The 22,500-nt window shown below is 38.0% G+C and overlaps 2 protein-coding genes across 4 annotated transcripts in view; both read right to left on the bottom strand.

Annotated features, from left to right (window-relative positions):
- The window catches only part of arrdc1a (arrestin domain containing 1a), a 19,932-nt gene extending 3,124 nt beyond the window's left edge, over positions 1-16,808 (bottom strand). The window contains exons 1-5 of one of the 2 annotated variants that reach the window (XM_088407632.1): positions 16,289-16,529; positions 12,787-12,897; positions 12,317-12,367; positions 2,998-3,152; positions 2,526-2,708 (exon numbers count right to left, since the gene is read on the bottom strand). In XM_088407632.1, the coding sequence (XP_088263758.1) occupies positions 2,526-2,708; positions 2,998-3,152; positions 12,317-12,367; positions 12,787-12,897; positions 16,289-16,406 (618 nt within the window). In that variant the 5' untranslated portion in view covers positions 16,407-16,529. Of the gene's footprint in view, positions 1-2,525; positions 2,709-2,997; positions 3,153-12,316; positions 12,368-12,786; positions 12,898-16,288 lie in introns of both variants that reach the window. The other variant, XM_088407639.1, reaches the window with a different exon arrangement.
- A 1,248-nt stretch (positions 16,809-18,056) lies between these two features.
- Positions 18,057-22,500, bottom strand: part of nelfb (negative elongation factor complex member B) — a 40,950-nt gene continuing 36,506 nt past the window's right edge. For both annotated transcript variants that reach the window (XM_088407610.1, XM_088407618.1), the window contains 3 exons: positions 21,813-21,954; positions 21,567-21,675; positions 18,057-18,695 (listed from right to left, as the gene is read on the bottom strand). In XM_088407610.1, coding sequence (XP_088263736.1) covers positions 18,537-18,695; positions 21,567-21,675; positions 21,813-21,954 — 410 coding nt within the window. In that variant the 3' untranslated portion in view covers positions 18,057-18,536. The remainder of the gene's footprint in view (positions 18,696-21,566; positions 21,676-21,812; positions 21,955-22,500) is intronic.

Below are 22,500 nucleotides of genomic sequence, written 5' to 3'. Positions count from 1 at the left end.
GACGCTGTACTGTATTGGTTTTTCACTTGTCAATTTATTACAAAAGGCAAGAAGATCCAAAACCTTGCTTTTGTCTCTCCTGAGTCTCTCCTGTAACCGCCGATCACGTGACTCGTAGGCGTGCAGAGAGGAAACGGAGAAATGCACAGTTTTGGAAATCTGACTTTTACCTAGATTTCTTTTTGTAATAAATTGAAATTTCAAGTGTATTGTTATCATATAAGAGGCTTCCCTTTATTTCGATGTCCGGGCATATCCGTATATAAAAATCTTCTTGCTCAGAAAAAAAACGAGCGCCAACAACTACCCATAACAATGTTCTTCTCTCAGAGAAAGACTGCTGCGCCTTCAGTAGAAACAGACACTAAAGCGGAGCCAAGTCAGGATGAAGAGGCACAGCTGAGACTGTGAAATATGCGAGTGACAATGTTTCCAAACTTGTATTACTATAATAAAATTATTGTTTTAAACAAATTTTGGGCTTTAAAACAGGTTTTGATTTTTTATTTTATTCTATAGTTCAGTATTGCATTGTAAAATAAGAAAAAAAAAATAAAGCTTCTTCACGGATTTCACTTTGCGCGTGTTAGTTTTGGAATGTAACCCCTGCGCTCAATGAGGGAGGGACTACTGTTATATATATATATATATATATATATATATATATATATATATATATATATATATATATATATATATATATATACATACATAAGTATATAAGTATATAAGTATATATACTATATAAGTATATAAGTATAAGTATATATAAGTATACATAAGTATATACAGGCAAAAACAGAGCAAAGAAAACACCTTTTGTCATGTTCATTTGGTTACGCTCCTTCCAGTGTTGTAATTTTAGGTTAGAGTTTTTATGCAATCAGAATTCAGCCAACTTGTGTCGCTGGGCTGTATGAAATGCGCCCGAGGCCTTCAGAATCTACAGTTGTGGGCATCTGTGCACTGTAAGTGGACAGGAACATATAGTTGATAGGTAGTTGCGATAGCCCATGGGTGTCAAACTCAAGGCCTGGGGGCCAGATCTGGCCCGCCACATCATTTCACACGGCCCGCGAAACGCCCATTCCAATTCAAATTTCCAGTCAAAATATCACATTTGTAAGTCAATTTGAAATTGTTTGGGGGGAAAAGCAAGCACTTTTTGCCCTCACCCTTTCTCTGATTTCAAAACTAGTTGGAAGTGTGACAAATACACCCAAAATGTATTTTATCACAGTCATCCCGGCCCTCTTACAGAAACTGTAACTGCAACATGGCCCTTGATAAGAATGAGTTTGACACCCCTGCGATAGCCCATCAGATCATGAGTTGGCGACAGTAGGGCCAGCTAAAAGGCGTCGAACGTGACATGTATGCACTCTGTGATTGGATATTCAGCACGGGACACCGCAATGCACATTAACAAAGCTTGGCTGCTTGGCTGTGACAATCCCTGTGTCCACTGCTTTTGTTTAGCAGTCATTCTCTACCTTTTTTAAAATGAATTAAAACAGGACTGGACAGATGTGGTTTTCAGCACTGGCCTACATGTTGATTGAGAAGGATATCTTGTTGGAACAAGATATACTACAAGCAAGTCATTGAAGTCTTCTTGAGGAAAGAAAGAAGAATCGAGGATTTTGTGTTAAAATAAATGTTTTGGGGGACAGCCATTTTGGTGGATGCGAACAGTTTTTTTTGTTTTGGTCATTTTATTTTATTCATCTTCAATTAATAGTAAGTAAATAAAATGACAAATAAAATAAAACAAATTCTCATTCTTCTGCAATGTGGAAATGTGCATTGGCGCAGCACTGTGATTGTAGTGGAAATACTCAGAGACTTGTGTTATTGTGTCGCTGTCGCCCGTAGGCCTATTCTCAAGAACAAATTAAAGGGATTTGTTTACTTCTATTTTGAATAAATGGTTGTTTTCATGACCATCCTGTTGTTTTTCTTACATTATACTGCGATTTGTAATTTGGCGTAAAATCTTGTTAAAGCTTGTCTGCTTTTGGTTGGCTAAATAACATTTTTTGGTCAAATAATTTTAAATTCCCTTTTATTGTAAGTTTAGACAGTATCACATGGGTTTTACTTGCTGATGCAGGTATATTGATGTTTAAATGCTCCTGAAAATAGCCTGTGTTGTACAATGTACAGAATGAATGTGATGCAACGCCCAGTAAAACATACATGTACTTCTCTATACGATTTCTCCTGCCTAAGTGTCATAAATGAAGGTATTGTGAGGGGTATTTATTCCACAGACAGTCACTGAAGGCCTAAGCGTGAAATGCACGGACCACCACTGGTATACATATATAATTAGTATATGAATAATGAACCATTCATATTTCATCTTAACTCCTACTGGTAACATTGGCAACATTATTAACAGTGATTGAAACACATGATCATTGTATAGTACTCTAAAATGTTTCATGGCATTTACAAATAAGCTGTACTGACTGCTAAAAAATCTGCTAGTCAGTATTGGAGGTAATTAGATTGAGCTTTACCTGGACCAACGACGCATTTATGTTGCTTGTATTCTTCTCAGATTTATTGTGGATGGCAGTTGACAGTTGAATTATCTGGCCCGGTGTGTAACCCTTTTTATCAATTTCGGCCTTAAACATCACTGTGCCAGTTTTTAATAGCATGTAGTTGAACTCTTGGATCACAGAAGAGGAGCAAGGACCCTGTAATGAGGAAGGCCATTACAGGACATTGCAGACATACTAGTTAAAGCTTGTGCCGATACAGTATTTCTAAATACTGTATTGTACACGTGTATATACACTGCCCCGAGCCCTCTTCAAAACTAGATTTCAGTGAAATTATTTTCAACAGTAAAATAAAGAAAAAAACTCCAAGTCTTGGTTTTGGGGGTACTGCATATCTGCAGTCATTTAAATGAAAGCCAGAAGCTCCAATACCTTTGTCCAAAAAGTGTATTTTAATGCAAAATAAATGTATTTCCTGGCTTACCCAGATGTCTGGAATTTTGTTTAAATTGAGGGGGTCCAACAGATGGAACGCTTTCTCTGTGCAGTAATCTTTAGCAAAGCGTGGCGTGTCCAAGAAAGCTCTTATTCTGTATACTATTCTACCATAGTTTCCCTCAAACGATGTTGGAGCACAGCCTAGGGAGAAAAAAAAAGACATAGGCACTGTGATTATCAAACAATAATTTTGAAGGAAGCAGTCTGGGTGGCAGTTCAAACATGCTGAAACAATGGTCGACAGGGGGGCTGTATTTGGTGGGGGGCAGGTAGCTGGAGACGTTGACCAGTGAAGGAACTTTCAAGAGCCGGTCAGAAAGACCAGAGATTTGCCATTTGGCACTTGTACCTATAAAGACCACCGGAGAGCCAAATGGCACCAAGGAGTATAGCTCGCATCCTTGGGGGGGGGGGGGGGGGGGGGGCATCACGCATGCAAATGTTGTTGTTATCTGAACATCCTGTGTGGGGTTTCTGAGATGTGTTTTTGAGTGGTGGTTGAAGAGCTTGTACTGACCCCTCTTTTGAAAAATTCATTCAAGATAAGAATTGTTTACTTTATACTTTGTATGATACTATAATTATTCACATTATCATTCCATAAATTTGTACAAATGCAGATTTCACTTGCTTGTGACTAACTGTAGAACAGCAAGAGACATAAAAACAAGATTGTTGAGGGCTGTTCATGTAGCAAGCAGACGACTTTTTCGCATTTGCAACCAGGTGTAAACACATGCAAATCTGCCTATCTATTGAAATGGCCTGTTGGATGCAGATTGCATTACGATTGGGAATTCTCAAGAATTCTGTATGTGCAAACTCCTAAAGAACAAAAATGCAGAGAAGACTCAATGCTCAACAGGCATTGGAAATGATCCTGAGTGAAGTAAATCACAATGACTCAGATGGAAAAGACAAAAACCTTCCACTGTCTTCCGGTGAGATTCTGTTTCATATTATTATGATATTATCATATTTTGTTTCTGGGGTGGACTCCTGCGCCAAGTCACCAGGGGACCATCACTAAATGACTGTTGGTCAGCAAACCTGGGAAACCCACAGATCATTTGAATAATGTCCCAAACCCACTTCAAACATATCATGCAACATCCACGATCTGATGACATGTCTACCCGCAGTGAACAAGCAAAAACTGGTATGTTTGCTGCAAATTCTGATGTGCAGGGGTCATTTGTTACCAACTGCATCACATTAAAATACCCTGGATTGTGAATGACTGTTGAAATGTATTTACTCCAATTTAGTGTCTGTTTCTACTGAAGGCGCAGGAGTCTTTCTCCGAGAGAAAAAATTGATATGGGTAGTTGTTGGCGCTCTTTCTTTTTCTGAGCAAGAAGATTTTTATAAACGGATATGCCCGGACATCGAAATAAAGTGAAGCCTCTTATATCATAACAATACACTTGAAATGTCAATTTATTACAAAGGAAATCTAGGTAAAAGTCAGATTTCCACAGCTGTGCATTTCTCCGTTGCTGTCTGTGGTGTGTGGATTTGCTCTCGGCACGCCTACGGGTCACGTGATCGGCGGTTACAGGAGAGACAAAAGCAAGCTTTTGGATCCTCTTGCCTTTTGTAATAAATTGACAAGTGAAAAACCAATACAGTACAGCGTCAATATTTTATTTCTAGACAACAGTAAAGCTCCCGAGCCAATCAAGATTCAGAGCACAATGCACTGTAAAAAAAATACCCACACTGTAAAAAAAATCCATGAAGTTGTTAAAAAGGATAAAGATCAAACCTGCTGTGGTTCTTACAGACCGTTATCTTTGCTTAACGCATATGTGAAAGTGCTAGCTAAAGTAATCGCATCTCGGTTGAAGAACGTGCTCCCTTCTATTATATATGAAGAGTAAAATGGATTTATAATGGGACGCCAACTGTTTTTTACTACCCGTACACTTTTTGATGTAAGATACTCCAAGTATTCATCTGAACTTCCTGACACCTTTGCTCTTTGCTGTCGCCATTGAGCCTTTATTTATTACATTAAGGTCATCCCCTTTATTTAGAGAAATCTTACAAAATGGGATGGAATACAAACTGTCGTTATATGCTGATGTTTTGTTACTGTATGTAACTGATCCTGCAATTTCTATCCCTGCCATTTTAAGATTCTGGAGAACTTTAGTTTGTTTTCAGGTTACGGATTGAATTTGGAGAAAAGTGAATGTTTTCCCATCAACACTGATTTACCTTTTCATTTTAGTTTGTCAGGGTTTAAGTACCTAGGTATAAACATTACGCGTTCAATATCTAACCTTGTGTCAGCTAACTTCACTCCTCTTATCTCGAAGATTACATCGGATATTCAAAGGTGGGGTAACCTCCCCCTTTCATTAATTGGCAGGATCAATGTTGTCAAAATGAATATTTTACCAAAATTTATTTTTTTAATCAGTCAATTCCTCTTTTTCTTCCAAAACACTTTTTTGATTCTCTGGATAGCATAATTTCTTATTTTATTTGGGCTGGGAAGCCACCTAGGGTTCGTAAATCTTTATTGCAGAGATGTAGACTTAGTGGTGGACACGCATTACCCAGTTTTCAATCTTACTATTGGGCAGCTCACATTCATAAACTTTGCTTCTGGTTACAATCTCCTGGAATCTCCTGGTGTAAATTAGAATTATCGTCTTGTAGCGGATCCTTTATAGCTGCCTTAGTTTATTCTTCTTTGCCTACAAAACTCTCTTTATACACTAATAACCAAGTGGTTCTTAATACACTAAAGGTCTGGTATCAACTTAGATGACACTTTAAATTCATAGCCATATCCTCTTTGGGTCCTTTAAACAACAATCACCTATTTCCTTCATCACTTTTGGACTCGACATTCTCAGGGTTGTATGACAAGGGTATCAAACAATTCAAACACTTATTTGTAGATGGTGTCATTGATAGTTTAACCAACTTTTCATCAAGATATGGACTCCCTGTTTCTCATATGTTTCTCTATTTTCAAATTCGTAATTTTGTTTCTAAGTGTTTCCCTAATTTTCCCTCTGTACCCCCAGAGCAACCCTGGGAAAGTTTGCTTTCACGTTCTCCTCTTCTAAGAGGGATGATTTCATATATATATATATATATATATATATATATATATATATATATATATATATATATATTGGGGGGGGTTTAAGGTAGTTGGCTTGTTCTGTCTTTTTTTGTTTTCTTGTCTTGTCTTGTTTCTGTTTTCACATGTACGAAAAATGTAAAGTGTAGGTCTATCACTGGAATTGTATTATGTTCTTGTTCAATAAAAAGAATAAAATGAACCGCAAAATAGCGAGGGATCACTGTATTCTGTTCTTTTCATGTCATATTATATCCATGTGGTTACACTCCGACAAGTGCTGCTGTTTTAGTGTAGGGATTGTAGCCAATTAGAATTCAGCTAATGTGTCTTGCCTGGCAGACATCCAGGCAGACTTCATGTCTGCTTAGCTGGTAGGCGCTCGGGCATTCGCTTGAAAAAGTAGAAGGCTTCTGTGCAGTGTGCAATGACGTATTGTGTACGGGCCCATATTTTTGTTAGACAGCTGCAAATAATCAATCGAGTCATAAGATCACCATCTAGACTCTAGATGGTGTGTTTTGGTGTGTTTGATAGAGAAAACAAGAAAACATGCAGGACACCGGCCCCCGAGGCCTGGAATTGCCCACCCCTGATCTAAGGCCTCATGTAGAACGTGACCTAACTGGATGCTCACTGCAGGAGAAAGAGCAGGCTCTTTTTGTGGCAGCAGCATGCAGCGTGGCGACTGTGTGGCAGCTGCCACCGAGAGCCACGGGAAGCCACACTTGATGCCACCAGTAGCCACTCTTTCCGAGGCATTTCCATGTTCGTCTGTGGCTGCTGCCACAGGTAGCCACACTTGATGCCACCAGTAGACACTCTTTCCGAGGCATTTCTTGCAGCTCATTGGATAGCTCATGGCCTCTCATTTGCATCGATCGTGACTACTCATTTGCATCGACAGTGGCTCTCATTTGCATCGCTCGTGACTACTCGTTTGCATCGCTCGTGGAAACTCTGGAGACGCCTCTTCCGGTCATTGCGTGAACATAATACAAATGTGAATAAATGAAAACACAGTCCACACTAAATAAGATACATTACCAGTACATCTAAAAAACATACCTGAAAAGAAAATACGAGAAACATATTTATAAAAAAAGACTGAGGAAAATGCAACGGCAGCGACGACGAAAGAGGGATCCACACAATAATGGGTGAAATAAAAGCAACTATACAAACCAACAACAATACATTGCAAGTCTAACACGAAAAAGAATAACGTGGAGGTGAAGCCAAGCCACAGAGGGAACAAGGAAATGCCTCAGAAAGAGTGGCAACAAGTGTGGCTACCTGTTGCAGCAGCCACAGACGAACATTGAAATGCCTCGGAAAGAGTGGCTACTGGTGGCATCAAGTGTGGCTTCCCGTGGCTCTCGGTGGCAGCTGCCACACAGTCGCCACACTGCATGCTGCTGCCACAAAAAGAGCCTGCTCTTACTGCACTGCAGGAAGGCGGTGCTATATTGATCCACCATGTTTAACAGTGGAAGTGGTGAATAAAGTTATTTCAAAAAAAAGAAAAGGCATATTGCTCAACTAGCTAACGTTAGCATTAGCTTACATCGAAGAAATACTCGCACTTTTTTTTAACCCACAATGGCTGAAGAAGAGTAAAAATTGGACCGACGCGACTTTCGGCATTAGCGTCCATGTCAATACAAAATGTTTTATGATTGGATTGATATTGAGTTAATATGTTTTTGTCATTATATGTCATTCATATTCAATTATCATATTTGGTTGGGTTCGGTTGTGAATTCGTGGGGTTTTGTTCATGTTTCTGTTCCACTCGCGTCTGCCTTTATTGTCTGCGTTCTCGTTCGTTTGATTTCATCCACCTGTCTGGTGATACTTTGTCCATCCAGTTTTGCTCTTGTTCGGTCCTGCCTCATTTCCTGATTAAAATTTCCGTTTTGAGCCACATATTTCTCAGTTTTCCTGCATTTTTGGGACACGTTCCTTCCTCCTCCCAACTCAACTCACCATGCAACTCACTTGACACTTTTATCAAATTGCCTCTTGTAATTTAGCCTACAATCTTGTTAAAGCTTGCCTGCTCTTGGTGGACTTCATAAAACATCGTGGACAAATAATTTGAAGTTATTATGACATTCTAAGTTAAGATAAGTTTTAATTGCTGATGCAGGTTTATTGATGTTTAAATGCTCTGAAAAAAGCCAGTGTATGTGCATACGGGTGTGCATGATTGGACAATCACTGAAGGCCTTAGTGTGAAATACATGAACTGCCACTGGGAAATACAGTATATTGATAATATGTGCTATATATGTGTATTACAAGAGATTACATCAATTACTATATATTGTAGTTGTTTGGTGATCATTTTCACTTCTATGCCATGCCATTTTTTATACAAGCATTGTGGTTTACGGGTGGTGTCGAACTCCAGTCCTCGAGGGCCGGTATCCTACAGGTTTTCAAATCTTTTCCCTCAAAAACACCTGATTCAAATGAATGGGATCATTTTAAAGCTCTTGCAGAGCCTGCTAATGAGCGAATCATTTGAATCAGGTGTGTTGGGGAAAGAAAACTGGAAAACATGCAGGATGCCGGCCCTCGAGGACTGGAGTTCGACACCTATGGTACCAGTGGTGCTTCTTGGTGGAAATGGAATTGGGAATTTTTAAACTAATTTTACAAGTATTCTAGACTTATAAACAAGTAACATATGCCATAAGTTAAAAAAAAAAATTGGTAGTGAAATGGTTAAAGTATGCCATTTAGTGAGCATTACATGCAGTGTTTTTGTTGTTTTTGTGCCTGCTTCAGAGATAAAGACCAACTACTTACTTACTTACACAGAAGTCAAAGTTGTTAGGAAGGAGGGAAAGAATAAACACAAATTCCATCGTTCACAGTGAATAACCGTTCAAAAGACTGGATTCACTCGAGCGAGTCACATCACTAGCATTGAAAACAACGGCACAAGGTGATGACAAAAGGGGCGCAGATGACCGCAGCGAAAAGACTTTGTTTTTGTCATGTGAAGAATGATTGCATTTTTTTTTTTTTTTTTTTTTTTAGTTTCAGCCACTTTAATGCACTTGTCTATTTTGTATTTAATATTTTAGACTAAGTTAAGGAAACCAAGTGAGGAAATGGAAGACCACAGACACAGTTTGAAAAAAGGCCTGAAGTGGCAGGCCAAGAAAAATCTTAGATAAGCAGAGGCGAAAAATGGTCAAACAGTCAAACTCAACCCACAGACCAGCTCCAAAGATCTACAACATGATTTTTCTCAGAGGGTGTCCCTGTGCATTGTTCAACTATTCAGCTCATTTTAGGCAAGAAGATGCTGTATGGGAGAGTAATGCGGCAGAAGCCTTTTCTGCGCACATGCCCTAAACAGAGTTGCTTGGGGATGCGAAAGCACATTTGGACAAGCCAGCTTCATTTTGGAATAAGGTACTGTGGACTGATGACACTAAAATTGAATAATTTGGACATAACAAGGGACTGTGTGCATGGCAGAAAAAGAAGACAGCATTCCAAGACAAACACTTGCTGCCCACAGTAAAATATGGTAGTGGTTTCATCATGCTGTGGGGCTGTGTGGCCAGTGCGGGTACTGGCAATCTTGTTCAAGTTGAAGGTCGCATGGATTCAGTATCAGCAGGTTCTTGAAAAACAATGTTCAAGAATCAGTGACAAAGTTGAAGTTGCGCCATGGCTGGATACTTCAACAACACTGAACACTGGTCAAATTCTAGTTAGATATTCATGCAGAGGAACAAGTAAAATGTTCGGGAATGGTCGTTTGAGTCCCCAGACCTGAATATTACTGAAAATCTGTGGTGGGACTTAAAGCAGGCAGTCCAAGCTCATAAACCACCAAACCTGACTGAACTGAAGATGTTTTGTAAAGAAGAAAATACCTTCAGCCAGAATCCATACCCTCATTGGCAGCCATAGGAAGTGTTTAGAGGCTGTTATTGCTGCAAAAGGAGGCTTTTCTAAATATTTACGTAATTTTTATGTTGGGGTGCCGAAATTCATGCACCTTACTACTTTTTTTTAAATATATATTGCACACCTTCTGTAAATCCTATAAACTTCATTTCACTTCTCAAATATCACAATGTTTATAAGCTATACGATATATTTTACTGAAATTGCTGATCCGAACCACCAATGATTTATAAAGGAAAATCTTGAAAATTATCAGGGGTGGCCAAACTTTTTCATATCACTGTAAAATCCTTTGATCGCAACAAAGAGATTCACAATGGGAGGGGGTGGCCATCTGGGCCATTACCAAACATCCGGTTTAAATTTGTGTTGTATTTTAAACAGGGCCATGAGTAGACTTTAGGCTAAACAATCAGACTTGTATTTCTTGATATATTTGCTGCATTTATAGGTCAGCAGTTAGTACACTGAGCTTCCATATTGGACAGGACATCATGACTTATGTTTGCAAGTTTTCAACTACTTCTGTCATTTCTGTCATTACGTTGGTGACAGCCAGTCTCCAAAATGAGACACTACATCACAGTTTTTTTCTGTTTAGTTTTCTTTGCACTGAGCTCCTTGAAAAAAAAGTGCAACCACATAATTTTATTTAGGCATTTTAAGTGCACTGGATATTTGTGTTTGTTCTATTGATTTATTTGTTTGTTTGTTTATTCGTTTTTTAAATGTATTTATTTATTTGTAGTTCATCTGATATATCCTATGCAAAATATGTATTTTATGAACACATGGTAAAAAGGTCACAGAAATTTTTCATTCATTTCATGCAATTTAAGGAAAAATGCTGGACTATAGAGAGGAACAAAAAGGAAGTTCTACTTTTTTCCCAGCGATATATTGACATTTGACCGCTATTTGTGGAGAATTGGAACTAGGCCAGCGTTCATAGCAAAATTGACATATAACTGACACTAATAATAGTAGGTTAGGTCATGACTTTAACAGCCCTGCCCCTTTGGGAATAGATTTTATTTTTTGTGGCCCCTGACCTAAAATGAGTTTAACACCACTGTGTAAGTCTTTTTAGCTTTTCATCTCATATGGGGTTCTTCCAAAGGGCACGGCACTTTCCAAGAAACCTTTCTCACCTTTCTCACAGGATTTTGGGTTTTTAGAAGCCTTTCGGAATTCACTACCACTCTACCAGGAATTTTTGCAATGTCACTGCGCTGAAAGGGATGCCCTAGGAAAGTGCGTGTGCAGGCACTTCCTGGTCGGCACCTGGCATTTTTGCCCGGTTTTACTGTGTGGATGTTGCGGTTTCCCATCCTCTGACTGTGGTCTTTGGTTTGTCTTAGGCCTTGTCTACACCTAGCAGGGGTTCGTGCAAACAGCCAGTAAAGGTCTCCGTTTTGCCCTATTTGCTATATATGGCCGGCCTTTTTTTTATTTTTCATCAAAGCCGAAGGTTTCAAAACCTCTGGCCAAAGTGAAGATTTGCCCAAGCCTCTGGTTTCGTGGTTGCGTGTAACCACTTTAAACGGAAATCTGCATCATCGCACCACTCTTCTTCCCACCAAAGACATGGATACTGGTGATGTCAGAGGCGAAAGTTCTTTTTGACTGGACACGTCAGAGGCAGATTTTTTTTCCAATTGGACAGAATTTGCGAAATTACTGCTGGCTAGGGACTTGCCATGCTTGTCCACAAATTTGAAACTGCACTACGCGGTTTTATATAGACGCGACTTTTTTTGGATAAACAAACAACAACAACGAGGGGGAAACTATCAGATTTAAATAAGGCGGTTACATGTAGACAAAGCCTTAGTCTTCTTCTCCCCCCATGACCTCATAGAACCATTGTTATATGCGTCATGTCATATATTATACAAGACAGAGCTGTGGTGTTGTTGTACAGCATAACAAGCTATATTCTTCAGGTCATTTTATAACACGCTATATTCTTCAGGTAATTTTATTGAAATGTTGTTCATTTGAATGGTTTGAAAATCATACAGCCGGAAACAGGCTGGACAATTAATCATCAGCAAGGAATTCACTATGAGTGGTTCTCAAATCATTAGGAGTTATAAACATAAAAGGTCCATTTGATCTTGTCAAGGAAATTGAGAATTTCTTGACGAACCAAATAAGGTGAGACCTAATTTTAGGTTGCCATTTTTAAGCTTAAGAGGACTGCACAGACCACAACAACCCTGTACTAGTGCCATACAACATAGAGACAAGCTGTAACTCTTACCTGGAATAAGAAACATGAAAGAAAAAGTGTGAATTCCTTGTTTCAGAGTTCCTGTAAACAAGAGAGAAATGGGGGAAATTAGCATCAAAACAGGGACTTAAATGTTGATAGTTTAATTCTGTGCTGATAAAAAAACGATGAGAATGATTGTCATTCAAATGTTGGATATGCATTATTTTCAAGAAGCTTGCTACCAAAGAAGGAGCTCAAGTTTAGCCTAACACAAATGCAAAGCACAAAACAATAGCAACAACTTCGCTCTTATATATCCTTTTTTTGACCAGCTACTATACCACAATGTATCTCAACCAAAAAATAATAATAATTTGAAACCTATGGTTCAGATCAATTCATTACCAATCTTAATACTTTTTGAATCACTTAAAAACACTAAAATTACTAGAACAGTTACTACCAATAATAATAATTATAATAATAATAATAGTAATAGTGAGGGATGGGCACCATACCTTTGTCTGCAACAGACACTGTATTGTTGAAGTACTGTTCCTCCTCTGTCCATGTTGTTTCATTTACTTTATTAGTGATGCCACAGAAACCATTGCAGTTCACCTTAATGGCTGCAAATGATAATTACAATATTGCTGTGATTATAGTGGCTATACTGTATTAGGTAGGGGACATAATGGCTAAACCAATCATGGAAATGATGTGATAACAGTGAGCACCTAAAGGGCAATGTGTAAGATTTAGTGGCATCTAGCGGTGAACTAAAAGAATGGGATGTTCACACACACACACACACACACACACACGCACGCACGCACAAACACTTATACAGTGTACATATATATATATATATATATATATATATATATATATATATATATATATATATATATATATATATATATATATATATATATATATATATATATATAAGACATATAAGCCTCTGGAAGGAACAGAAAATGAAACTGACCCAGTTTCATTTGAAAACAAACATTTCATTTGAAAAAAAAAAAAAAAAAAAAAAAAAAATATATATATATATATATATATATATATATATATATATATATATATATATATATATATATATATATATATATATATATATATATATATATATATATATATATATATTTTTTTTTTTTTTTTTTTTTCAAATGAAATGTTTGCTGTCCTGGGTCAGTTTCATTTTCTGTTCCTTCCAGAGGGAAGATGTGGACAATTAACTCAATAGCCAGCGTGCATCAAGAGGCATCAAGAAGCCTTAAAAAGTGCGTCAAAGGCAAAGTTGTTGGTTCTGTCCTTGCCGGAGGTGTTACAAGCTTTTTTTTTTTTTTTTAATGTTTTTTCCTTTAAGGAAATAAGAATTCATTATTACTATATTTTACCCACTATAAGGTGCACCGGATTATAAGGCACACCCTCAATAATGACATATTTTAAAACTTTTTCCATACGTAAGGCACACCAGATTATAAGGTGCACCCTCATTAATTACATATTTTAAAACTTTTTCAATCACAATATAGTAATAGTCAAAGTAATAACAATTATAACTCAAACTCGAAACTCTCAATAGCATAATAACTCAATGTCAATATAACCAACCTTGTTCAACTGTAAACACACAACAGAAACAGGTAAAGCTTACTTTATCAGTTCATTCCCCATCTACGAATCCCAATCTCGATATTGATCCATATATAAGGCGCACCTGATTATAAGGCGCACCATCAGCTTTTTAAAAAAAACTTAAGGCTTTTCGGTGCGCCTTATGGTGCGGAAATTACGGAAATTTGATTTTTAATTCTTCTTTTAATTTTTAAACATCACACTTCCGTGCATTTGAATAAGCAATTTTGAAATATATTGAGCTATTCACATGTATTGCTACACACATAGATTTGCAAACAAAGCGTCTTGATAACCAATTGAATTAACCCTTACTAACCCTTAAGTGATTAACTTAAGAATTGAAAATATCAATGTCTTTTTTTTTCTTTGTGGTATCTCCATTGTTTCTAGGCAAACCAGTTACATCAATTTATTATGACAGTGTTTTCCAAAACTACTAAATAGCTGAAAATGTTTATACACTCCCAAGATGGGAAGCAATGCAGTCCATCAGCGGTTTTAGCTGAGGGGCCGCTGGAGGGAGGGTACCCTCTTATCTACTGGAGGGGGTAAACCCAACATAGAGGGCCCAAGCAGGAGGCCTGTCACCATGCAGAGTTTAAGAAAAAAAAAAAGAGCCCAACTCCTCTCAGGGGGACTGGTACCAAAACCTAATCCTGCGTGCAGCCAAGTCTGCCAATATTTAGTTGACGCTTTTCTGCCTCATACACCAGGTCAGGGTCCTTCCCCACCAGAGAAGTGACATTCCATGTCTGCATGAATGCAGACAGAATGTTTAGGACTTCAGGTTTTTACGTTGTGTCGTCTTCTCATTTCGGCTTTTTCCTTCAGTGTGGTTTTAAATTAAAAAAAAAAAAAGTCTCAGGAGCTAGAAAGTTTAATGAACCAGCCACAGCTATATATTTCACAAAAATAGATTTAATGTTGGAGGTATGTCTCACTGGCCAATATCTACAAAACTTTACTAGAGTCCTGTGGTCTTTTTCGAGGTCATATTTGATTACAGATATTTTTACTCTAAACTTTGTCATGAATAGAAGTTATAAAATTCTATGAAATGTAATTGTTGCTTTGTTGTTCCATTGTCAAGCTTTTATGCTCCAATTCAACTGGGCTTCAGTTTTATGAATTATTCACCTATTCAAGACTATAATTACGCTCAAAGTGCATATTTTTCATGCCAGTAAATGTTTTCGAAATAAATTCTCCTTTACTCCAAATCAGAAGTACAAAATAGTGACCTATCCCTGGCAGTAATTTGTGAAATAATAAATCATTTGCTTCCCTGTAGTTGTGTGAAGTTGCTGACATACTGTTGAGATATGAAATGTTCATTGTAAAAGAAATTTTAAATAAAATTCATATATTAGGATTTTAGCACTTCTATGAGCAAGTCCATTTTACATGTCTGAGAGCTTCAGTGTTTTTGAATAAATAAGAATGCAATAAAATCAGTGGTTATGATTTATTTACCCATCACAGACCCTTATATAATCATCTCAATTACTCCTCGTGGAAACCTTTTCTGGAAAATCTATTTTGTGTTGCCTTAAAACTATAAAACGCACGTACACATACGCGCGCGCACACAAACAAACACAAACACAAAATCACAATTTTAAACTGTCTAACTCGTCTGGCCGGAAGTTATTGAAGAGACTCGATGTGTTTAAAGGAAAAGAAATATTTGTTGTCCTATAAACTTTGTTGGCCAATCTTTGTTAGTCTTCATATGGTTCTCGGACGATTACGTAAATTTTGTTGTCCTGTACGTGTGCAGGTGTAATGACAATTAAGTGCTTCTTCATCTTACGGGTTTAAACGTGCGCCAAAGGTTAAGGTGACTCAAAAGTGAGAGTCTACAAGTATATTTGTAACCACCTGCTTTTTCCAAATAATATACCGAACAATTTTTACTTGCTTCTGATGTCAAAACTCCGTGCCCATCTATACGATGTGTACTGGTTGTGTGTGTTCGCTGTATGTTTATGTGATGTGTCATCCAAGGGAAAATGTACACTGTTTTATTTATTTATTTTATATATATATATATATATATATATATATATATATATATATATATATATATATATATATATATATATATATAAAACTATAATGGTAGGGGGGGGGGTATTTGACACCCCTGTAAACAGAATAATAAAAAAAAAACATTAATGTGTTTTATTCATTGAACCTGCAGTCACGTTTCTAACAAAACACCACAAAGCAAATACTTGCAGTTGTAAAGAACTACTCAACAATTCTGATATGAGGTTTCACTTCCTTGTTTGGCGACACCAGTGTCCCCCCCCCCCCCTCTGTGACAGGAGAAAACTAAATTATTGACCTGTTGACTCTTACCTTTACAGGGTAGCTGCTGGCCCACCTTGATCGTCACGCTTCCCGAGATGGACTCACCGGGACGGTAAAGTTCTTTACTGTTGTCAAATGTAATCTCAAATGCCTCAATTTTTCCCATGTTTGTCCCGAAACAAAAGACTGCGTTCAGTCACCTGTGAGCTCCAACCCTTTCAAAGCCCGCCCCTTTGTACACGTCACGACGTTCTCAAGGTGGCTCATGTCACCACTAAAAAAAAAAAAGGCCTTTTGTGTATACCATCTTTGTACAATTACATCGTCACTAGACGGCGATAAAGAGCGCTAAGCGGATTCAACAATGAAAAGCAAAGCGCGAAGGAACACGGAAAATCCGACTACTGTACAATAAAAATTAGATCGTATACATTAGCAACGTCTGATTAGTCCCCTAATTTTTGGAATATATGGCGCAAGAGCAAAAACAATTATTTGGACATTAGAAACTTTCTTTGATAAACTGAAATTTTACATTTGCTCTTCAAACTTTTCAATTCCATAGGTGAGCCATCTTAACGCACCCCCCCCCCCCCCCCCCAAAAAAAAAAAAGCAAAGTTATAATGTTATAATGTGTCACTACTTAAGTAAATCAAGGCTTTGTGAGTGTGAAAGTTATATTGGTAATCCAAAATGACGAGCTAAAGCCCGAAAGCAAAACGTCCCCACTAAACTACATTAATTCTGAAATATTCAGTACTTCGTCATTTCACGTTGCCATGCCTGATTCCAAAACGGAATTTACTTGGATAATTCACACCTCCCCATATGTGTGGTTTTTATCTGCATTTTCCCCCAATTTGAAAAAAAAAAAAAAAAATTATATATATATATATATATATATATATATATATATATCAAAAGAATAAATAAAACAAGAAATTATGATATGGTGACTGATTTTGCAACTAACCACCACCAAATATTCAGACCCATTCGGACACAAGTGGACGTGAGACTAGTCTGCAGCACCAACATGTTTTGTATGTACATAGTTTTAAGGTAGGAAAATAACTTCATTTTATTTTGGAAAAAGGGTGGCATGGTGGCAGACCTCTTAGCATATCCACAGTGTAGAGGTTGTGGGTTCGCTTCTTGACAGTTTCAAAACTTGGGCATTGAAAACATTTAACTATGTTTAAAATAACACTTTAACATTCAAAAAACATTTTTAATAAAATAGGCAGACAGCCTCAGGTTGCAATTTTGCTTCCGGCTTCTTATGTGATTTGTATGTTTCCCGTGTTTGTGTGGGTTTTATATATTGGCCACCCTATACTACACCATTAAATGTGGACCGCAAAAGCCAGTCATGTGTGTTAACGTTCATGTTTTTGTTTTTTGTTTTTTTTGCTTAATCAGAGCCAAAATTTGAAAATATTGTGAAACTAATACCATTGACATTTTATATAATTGTCAGTACTTTAACTAAGATGCAGTATGCAACAAACATAACATTTATATAGTTTGACTGTCATAAAGGCTCACTGAGTAAAATGAGTTTGAAACCTCTGCCGTAAATTGTCCTTAGGAGGTTTGTTAGGATAAATGGTTGCTTCGTCTTTGTGTGCCCTGCGATTGGCTGTCAACCAGTTCAGGGTGTAACTTGCCTATTGTCAGAAGACAGCTGAAATAGGGAATACAATGATGGACAGATTTGATTGATTTTGAAATATGAACTTAAATTATGGAAACGGTTTTAGTACTGTATATGAATATTTCCTAGATGCAATGAGTATGAATCACAATTGGGAACACAGTGTAACGTCAGAGCTTTATAATGTATGTACAGAGGAATGATCAGTGTAGCGAATTCACTCCTGAGAACGAGACAATGAGAAAATGTAGGACACAGGCTTAAATGGAGGCAGTTGATTCACTGTAGTAACCTCTGAAGGGAACAGCTGAAAGGAGGAGCAGCAGTCCAAGGACATGACCGTCGCTGTTTTTGTTTTTTTTATTTTGTTTTTTAATTTGTATTTGTTTTCCCCATGTGCAACACTAAAATAAAGAGTTACTTCCTTTGAAAATACAGTACATATTTAGTAGTCAATTTTAGATGTGGGGAGGGGTGCGTGCAAAAATAGTTTCAGGTTTCCTCCTTGAATACAAAAATAGGTTGGAGACATTGTCAAAACCAAATTGATAAACTGGAAAACTTCAGAGAATTTATACAAAGAAATCTCAACAGAAATGATCAAATTACATTTAGTCTCAATATGCCTTCTGTCTGTCTCACAGAAGTGTAGTTGGGGTAGAGGCAGTGGTGGGAACTTTCACAGGGTGAAGGCTGAGATCCAGGGATGGTGTTTCCTCTGACATAGGAGGACTCTTCTTCTGGGCCTCTAGCTTCTCTATGAGTTGAGTGTGTAGCTCCTTCACAAGATCGCTGCTCTATAATCATCCAAGAAAACATCAAATGTTAGCCAATGCAATAGCCACGACTTTGTTTAGTTAGATTCAAAACCTTTCAGCATATAACAGATCGCGAACACGGACATTTAGGTGAAACAGAGTGTAGATGAGCATAAGAAATGGTCGTGGGAATATTTTTGAACATCAGGTTCATTCGACAGATCTTTTGACAATTCTTTCAGAATCTTTGTAGGTGTCATGACTGACCACAGTCAAAATGTAAAAATGGTATTCACCAATTTTTGCGATGACGATGCACTTTCCTCCCTATGGTTTGGTGAGTCCCGTATCCTATTTTCAGTTGTGACGAGTATATACTAAAATTAGAGTACCGATTGACTTGCGTTTGGCTAGAGAAATTAAGAGTCGAAAAATACGGTAATTGTGGGAGATGCTGGTCTGCGTCTAAGCCAGCGGTCCTCAACGGGTGCTGGTCCCTGGATTAACAGGAACCAGGCCGCATGGGCCGCACCCAAAATAGTGAACTGCAGTATTTCCGTTTTAAGTATTGTCCAAGTTAGAAAGCTATTTCATTTTGACAAGCTTTTCATTTTGAAATTTGGCGAGATTCTCTTAGATTAGTTTATCACTTGAGTGCCAAAATTTCACTCACAAAGAAGTTAAATGAGTAAGAAACAGATGTCTTTGGGAAAGGGGAAAAGGCCCGGTCAAGAAACAAGTGATGAGCCCAGAACAGGGTGGGGCAATTCCAGGCCTCGGGGGCCGGTGTCCTGCATGTTTTCCCGTTCTTTCTCTCAAACACACCTGATTCAAATGATTAGGATTATTTTCAAGATCCAGCAGAGTTTGATGATGAGCTAATGGTTTAAATCAGGTGTGTTAGGAGAGAAAACTGGAAAACACCCAGGACACCAGCCCTCGAGGGCCGAATTGCCCACCCTTGGCCTAGAACAGGCATGTCCAAACCCAGTCCTCGAGGGCCGCCTATCCGGCATGTTTTGGAGGTTTCTGTCCTCCTGACACACCTGATTCAAATGATCAGCTCATCAGCAAGCTCAGCGGAAGCCTGACAACAAACCTGATCATTTGAATCAGCTGCATTGGATGACGGAAACATCAAAAACATGCAGGATAGGCGGCCCTCGAGGACCGGGTTTGGACATGCCTGGCATAGAACTTCAAACTTCCTTTGCCAATTGATTTAATGAAGCCAAAAGCGAGTGCTTCTCCTTCTCTGTGACATTGCTATCGAGACAAAAGGAGCAAACGCTTTCTTCCTGTTAATTGGCACTAACGCGTGTACAAATATTTATTACTGTTTGAATCATGATTCAATTAATTCAATTACAAGTTAAAACGAAAGTTGTATGTACGTACACACCCACTGTAAATGAAGCATGTGTAACAAATTTAGTAAGTATTGTGTTTTCATTCATTCGCATTTTCTGTTTTGAATTAACATGTGTTAGAAGTTTGATTGATGTGTGCGCAAGAGGGAGAGTGCTAGAGTCGTGCTGAAAGAAAGAAAAAAAAAGATTTGACAAGGCGCTGTTTTAGCACAGGATTCAGGACTTTCAGTTAGTGGGACCTGTGTACAATCGCCTTCAGAGACCCAAGAAACCCTCTTCAGCCGTATGCAATTAAGTGTTATTCAAGCAAACTTTCCACAAACGGCCGAGTTGATAATCCCCGCGCATGCGTAGTTTGCCTTCCAAAGGAATGTTAGGAATGTGTGACGCTGCGTGGTGCATCGCAGCGGATCGGAAACGCACGTAGTGGATGCATCCGTCGATGTGGAAGAAAGTGGAGCGGAGCGCAGCAGATGTAGTGTAATCGCCCTGTTTCAGTTTAGGAAACACCATGGATAAAAAAAACATCTGGGTTGCTGCCCAGTAATAAGCTCAAAAAACAAACTAACAAACAAAAAACATACTTTATTGCAGGTTTCTGGGAACATTCATAAAATGGTAAAAATTGTCACGACAGGTGTTGGTCTAAGCCTTAGACCAACACCTGTTGTGACAATTTTTATTCATAATATCTCTTTGTTAAACAGCCCTTAGACTCTAAGGGCTGTTTAACAAAGAGATATTATTTTGGCTTCCTATTCCTAATATTGTTATCTGTACTTTCTATTTTGTTTCCACATTTGCTCTCCAATTATTAGCACTGAGGCAAACTGTATTTACACTGGAACCTCAGCTCACGAAATCAATTTGTTCCGAGATGATTATAAACCAAAATGAGTGCAAACCTCATCAAAATGTGTTTTGTTTTGTTTTTTAAAAATAAAATGAATGGAAACTAACTCCTCTCAATTATATGAACCTTGTTTTTGAGATTCAGGTAAAAAAGTACAGAAATTAAAACCTTAATTGCTTCATTGCTCTAACAACAGAACATAAGGAGTTGACTTTGCCCAAGTGTTAAGGAGAATGGGGCTTCCCACTGAGTCGTTGGGAGCACCACCTAATGCTGGTCACAATTATTTCTGCTGGGCATCTGTTCCCTAACAAACAGTAGAATATATTTACCCTAACTGCTTAACAAGATCAGAAACATGGGCACTCATCACCGGCTTTTAAGTCGCATTATCACTTGCATTTCAGACTTTGTTGCGAGCCATGCTAAGGGCTAATGAAAAGCAAACCGTAAAAGAATACAATTAATGTAAAATGTTTTCCTTTGCGAAAAAAAATACCCAAAAGAGATCATGCTGTGTGGATATTACCTTTAGCAAACTGAAGGAAAGTATCAAGGAAAACAGTATTTGTTGATTAAAACCTTATAGTATTTGTAATCTATTTGATGCCTCTTGGGGGTCGTTGTGCTTGTCTTCTTGTCTGCTTTAAAACAGATAAGAAATTGACTGGGAGATGTAAGGCTAACCTGTTTGGGAGGTTCCAGAGTTTTCATCAATGTTTCCAAATATGAAGGCAAAACCTTGTGGTGGAGGTGCAGCAATATACGTAGTGTGTGTCTGTGGACATTCTCTTTACTGTAAAATGCAAGCATAAAACAGAGTGCAATGTCAAGGCTCAATTTCAGAGCTGCCAAAACAGAGAACAAGTTCATTTTTATTAGTGTTCAATGGGAAATTGGTCTACTTGACAACATTGCAGCATAAGAGCAAACCTGGAAAAAGTAGTCAACAAGAACCCATCAAAGACAACTGAACAAAATTCTTCTTCTCCAAATTCATCCGAAAGTAGCGTGAGGTGTCCAGTAAGCAAGTGTAGGAAAATATCACCAAAAGCCATGTCATTGTAGGATTCAACTGGGGGTAAAGAGAGAAATGTTATAACATTTTACTTCATTTTCTAAAGAAACAGTAGAGCACATTTGATATAAGAAGTTGACAAAACCCTGCTCAAATGCCAAGCCCCCCACCCGCCGAGGACAGACTGAAACAATGAAAACGTCATCTTCAAAGTCCTATATTGTTCTGTTATGTTTGCAATACTGATTTTCTAACATCACACAGTCCCATCTGAAAGTATTGGAATTGCGAAAGTATTGGAATGGCAAGGTCATTTTCTTAGCTTTAGTTTGATACTAAATGTCTGTTGTGTCAGATTATTATTAGTATTTCTCACCCTAAACACCCCAAAGTGTTATTTTCCTTCACTGATTGATTTCTAAGCATTCCTTGCCTATTCTGCGCTCTCACACCAGCCCCATCTGCGCAGATCAACATGACAAAGAAAACTCATCACAACAGAAGCATTTCGTACCCACCCCACAACTCTGTATGACAGAACAAAGTTATTTTACTCTGCCGTTTTTTGTGTTGAGAGATCCCAAACAATTTTACTGCAATACA

The sequence above is a fragment of the Hippichthys cyanospilos genome, chromosome 1 (genome assembly GCF_059441005.1).
Source record: "Hippichthys cyanospilos isolate Australia breed blue-spotted pipefish chromosome 1, RoL_Hcya_1.0, whole genome shotgun sequence".
Classification (NCBI taxonomy): Eukaryota; Metazoa; Chordata; class Actinopteri; order Syngnathiformes; family Syngnathidae; genus Hippichthys; species Hippichthys cyanospilos.
The sequence above is the reverse complement of the archived record's forward strand: the minus strand, read 5'-3'. Positions and strand labels throughout refer to the sequence as shown.